This window comes from Bison bison, unplaced genomic scaffold (genome assembly GCF_000754665.1).
Source record: "Bison bison bison isolate TAMUID 2011002044 unplaced genomic scaffold, Bison_UMD1.0 scf7180017864495, whole genome shotgun sequence".
Lineage (NCBI taxonomy): Eukaryota > Metazoa > Chordata > Mammalia > Artiodactyla > Bovidae > Bison > Bison bison.
Window position 1 is genome coordinate 5,382,861 of NW_011495054.1, and position 5,127 is coordinate 5,387,987.

General features: G+C 39.8%; 1 protein-coding gene across 1 annotated transcript in view; it reads left to right on the forward strand.

Moving 5' to 3' along the window:
* The window catches only part of HECTD4 (HECT domain containing E3 ubiquitin protein ligase 4), a 117,764-nt gene that overhangs the window by 30,418 nt on the left and 82,219 nt on the right, over positions 1-5,127 (forward strand). Inside the window, exons 9-10 of the mRNA XM_010828596.1 lie at positions 3,205-3,318; positions 4,056-4,196. Of these exons, the coding sequence (XP_010826898.1) occupies positions 3,205-3,318; positions 4,056-4,196 (255 nt within the window). The remainder of the gene's footprint in view (positions 1-3,204; positions 3,319-4,055; positions 4,197-5,127) is intronic.

Below are 5,127 nucleotides of genomic sequence, written 5' to 3' on the forward strand. Positions count from 1 at the left end.
TGGAATTCCATCACCTCCACTAGCTTTGTATGTAGTGATGCTTCCTAAGGCCCACTTGACTTCACATTCCAGGATGTCTGGCTCTAGGTGATTGATCACACCATTGTGATTATCTGGGTCATGAAGATCTTTTTTGTTCAGGTCTTCTGTGTATTCTTGCCACCTCTTCTTAATATCTTCTGCTTCTGTCAGGTCCATACCATTTCTGTCCTTTATTGAGCCCATCTTTACATGAAATGTTGCCTTGGTATCTCTGATTTTCTTGAAGAGATCTCTGGTCTTTCACATTCTGTTGTTTTCCTCTATTTCTTTGCACTGATTGCTGAGGGAGGCTTTCTTCTCTCTCCTTGCTATTCTTTGGAACTCTGCATTCCGATGTTTATATCTTTTCTTTTCTCCTTTGCTTTTTGCTTCTCTTCTTTTCACAGCTATTAGTAAGGCCTCCTCAGACTTAGTGACTGGCTTTTTCTTAACTGAAACATAATGTTCCCAAGTTTCATCCATGTTGTAGCACAAATCATTGCTTCATTTCTTTCTATGGCCAAATCATATTTGATTGTATGGATATACTGCATTGACATTTGAATTCTTTCTGCTTTTTGGCTGTTTTGAGTAATGCTACTATGAGCATTCATGTACAAGTTTTTGTGTGGACATGTTGTCATTTCTCTTGGGTGTATGTGTGAGAGGAAAATTCTAGGTCCTGTGGTACTTCTGTGTTTAACCTTTTGGAGGGACTGCTGAACTGTTTTCCCGTGGCTGTACCATTTTAGAGGCTCATTAGCAATGGTTCCAATTTTTCCACATTCTCTCTAACATTTGTTATTTTCCCTTTTTGTTGTTCTTGTTGTTTTACTAGCCATCCTAGTGGATATGAAGTAGTATATCATTGTGGTTTTGATTTGCATTTCCCTAGCAGTTAATGATGGAGAAGGCAATGGCACCCCACTCCAGTACTCTTGCCTGGAAAATCCCATGGATGGAGGAGCCTGGTGGGCTGCAGTCCATGGGGTTGCAAAGAGTCAGACATGACTGAGCGACTTCACTTTCACTTTTCACTTTCATGCATTGGAGAAGGAAATGGCAACCCACTCCAGTGTTCTTGCCTGGAGAATCCCAGGGACTGGGGAGCCTGGTGTGCTGCCGTCTAGGGGGTCGCACAGAGTCAGACACGACTGAAGCGACTTAGCAGCAGCAGCAGCAGCAATTAATGATGTTGAACATCTTTTCTTGTGCTCATTGACTTTTTGTATATTCTTTGGAGAAATATCTATTCAAATTCTTTGTCCATTTTAAAATTGGGTTATTTGTCTTTTTATTGACCATTAATCATCTTAAACCTTTTTATTTAGTTTCCTTGGCATGGTTTTTTCCCCCACTCAATTGAAATTAGCCCCACTTGATTAAAACAGGTTTTCATGGTGCCATTTTTTCATGAGGATATAGCTTACTCAGTGATTCTGTTTTAGACCAACGAATGAATAAATGCTGAAATTCCTTCTGTGCCCTCTTCCACAGTGGTCACTGTGGAGGCTACTCAGTAAGTGGAGTAAGAGCTCATAGTCTGGTTAGGAGAAATGATGTCGGTGTGTGAAACAGCTAGAAAACGAAGCATGATGCTGTTTTCTCTGCCTGAACCGTGGGGAGCAGATGTAAATGCTGCAGAATCAGAGACAGAAAGGGTCATTGTCAAGTGGGGTAGAAGGGAGACACTTCATGAAGTTTTGAGTTTGTCCTGAAAAATGGCTGTTATTCATGTAAGTGGCCACATGGGGAAAGGCATATGCATGGGAAACACAATGAAAAAGAGATTTGGAGAAGACCATTTGTTGGTGTGCAGGACAGAACAATAGAAAATAGAAAAGAAACAAAGAGTGCCATTTAGATCACAGCTCAAGTCAGTCGTGATGAGAATCTGGATTACTAGGGTGATGCGACTAAAAGCGAGAAATTTGAGACACTGCTCAGATTTTCTGTTGAAAAGTGGGGAAGAAAATAACATCAGTAATAGAGCTAGCCCATCTGCCACAGCAGCCATTGAAGAGCAGTGACTATGGCTCTGTGCTACCCCCTAGCCAGGGGCCTCAGCAAGGGCCACCAGATGACCAAGAACAAGAACAGCCCCACCAGACATGATGCAGAAGGTGTGCACCTTTGCCCCTGAGGAGCAGCATGCCATGGTCTCCCAAGAACAAGCAGGCCCTCAAGTTCATCAAGAAAAAAGGTGGGGACATATATCCGTGCCGAGAGGGAGAGAGAGAAGCTGAGTAATGTCCCGGCCACCATGAGGAAAGCAGCATCCAAGAAGGACTGAGCCCCCTCCTCTCTGTCCCAATAAAACCTTTTCAGGAGAAAAATTAGCAGCTAGCATATATGTGCTGGTGTAGATCCTTGACGTATTTTTTAACTCACTTAATCTTCACAATAACTGTATAAAGTAGATACTTTTATTATCTCCACTTTACACGTGGGGCAACTGAGAGGTTCAGTAAATTTGCCAGGGTCACACAGAAGTGGTAGAGCTATAATTCAAATTCAGAATCCTAAAGTGCATGCTTGTCATCACTGCACTCGCCTTTGTTAAGGGAAAAGGCCAAAATCTCTCCAAATTTTAGAGCCAGTGCTTGGAAGGATAGCAACTGACTTGTGTTTGAACACCCTCTGACCTTTATTGAGCACCAAATGTATGTAAAGTATTTCTTGTAAATATTGCTACTTTTTGATGTTAATGATCATAACCCCTCTTGCAATTACCCTTTTGACAATCTATATTGAAAAAACCCATATGTAAAAGTTGCTGTTTTAAAAACACTTTCAAAAATATACTTCACTTTGATGGCTGTTCCTCTTACCGTTTGGAGCTCTGAGTAGTGGGATTTTAGTCCATCGTGCATCTAAGCTGACTTCTCTTCACTCTGGGCACCATGGGGATGAGTTGACTGTCCGTTAGTGCCTTCTGAATTTTGCGGAGTCAAACAGTTGGGAAAAAAAAAGAAAAAAATATGATTCACTACATTGGAAGAGACTTTATGACAGGGTTTTTTTTGTGTGTGTGATCTTAACATGTGTCTTTTGTCTCCTCACTGTTATACCAATAGACAACCAAAACAAGATGTGATTTTGATGAAAGTCTTTATATTAAGAGGCTAAAATTTAACTCACCATCGTTCATCTCAAGGCTTACTAAACTGTTTGTTTCCGAAGTCCTGGCCTCTAGCTTGGTGTATAATATTTCGGATGGTCAATTCACAAGTCGTGCCGACCTCATAGATGCTGCTGGAAGCTCCTTGGGGCGTGGTGCTCTTGTACCAGGATTGGGTAAGAATTAAAAGCCCACATTTATTGTCCTTGGAAAAATTCAAAATTTTAGCAATTTCTCTCAAAAAGTCTTGCCAGTTCTCTATGGTATTCTAGTTTCCTTGAAAGAATTTTTTTATGCTACTCTTTAGTTGTGAGGATTAATATAAGAAATTGTCATATGTGAAATTCCTCTGCATAAATTATGGTTGAAGATACTGTCCGTTATAGGTTATATGATGATCCTATAACAAATTTTTCTCAAGTTCATGCCGTAAAGAAACTTCTTTCCCCTAAGGGTTTGGTATACTTCTTATTGTTAGAAGATGAGCATTATGTAGTATATTGGATATTCTGTTTGCCTTGGCACCTAGGAAACTTGATTCTGAGTTTAGGGTTCAGTTACTAAGGCTTTTACTGCGTGTTAATGTTAACTAGTCCTATTGTACCTGAGTTTTAATGTAAGCTACTTGAATCCTTTTTGGAGTTGAAAAGGTTACAATGTAAGTCACTGACTAAAAACTTTCTATTCCTTGAAACTATTCCATTCTCACATATGAGTTAAGCCAAGTAGACTGAATCCTTTGAGCCCCAGTCTACTGCTTTGCCATCTCTGGGGAGCATCCTTGCCCTTCTACTCTTTAGCAGTGCTTATGAGAAGTATATATCCAGCAGTGATAGTTGTATAAAGGTATATATATATATATATAAGTATATATCCAGACATGATAATTGTATAAAGATTGCTCTTTTTGCAGGTGCCTGTTATGATACAGTGAACAACATGCTGTGGACATGCTCGAATGACTATATCGATCAGTGGTGTAATCCTGGGAATCAGGCCTTCCATTACGTCTGCCAGAGACTTGGAGTCAGCCATATCATCACTGAGCCCAAAGGTGGGTGCACTCATTGTCCTATGGGAAGAGATGCTCCCCCGGGAAATAAGAGACAGCACAGCAGCAGTGTAAGTGGGAATGTACCCCAAGCAGCAAAGTGTGTCAACAGCCTTCCCTCTTCAAATTTAGAGTTTAAAATTCTTGTTATCTGATTGGTTTATGATTAAGTAAATAAATAGAGCTTTTGAGGTGGTCCACAGACTTTTTTTAAAAGGAAATTGTTACGACCCTTCTGAATTGTCAAAACTTTAGTACAGAAATTCATTCTTTGTTTGTATTTGGCATGGGATTATATAATGTTATGTTTTGTTTTGTTTTGCTTTAAAAATAACTTACTTATACACAGACTTACAATTTGATAGAATATCCAGCAAATGACCTTTAGATTTCTTAATATTAAAGTTGTTAATATTAAGAATTATTAACTTAATATTAATTTAAAATCTCATGACTTCAAAGTCAACTACAGTGGTATGTATGGAGTAGTGAGTAGCTCAGCAAATCCTCTCTTGATAAAGCAGTGATAAAATGAACTGAATTATCACAAACAACTCTTTCTACAAAATTAAAATACCAACTAAAAAAGTATTTCTAGACTCTGGAAATTGACCAAAGGGATATAACAAATTCAGAAGCAGTATTCATTAAAACAAAAAACCCACTGAACTTAGGCTAGAACAGTAGAAGTCTGTGGTGTTCTTAGCTGGAGATACCCCTGTCTCCCACCGTAAGCTTGATCAGTGCCGTAATTCTGGCAGGGTGGGGCAGATCATGGAAGCCAGCAGCTTTGCTGCCAGAAGGGGCTGACTGATTTGGAGTGGAGCATGGGAAAAACTCATGCTCAGCAGCAGTGTCAATAACAGTAGTGGTCTTGGTGGCAAACAGAGACAACCAGTGGCTTAACTAGCCTGAGGTTGTGGTCCTGGTTAGG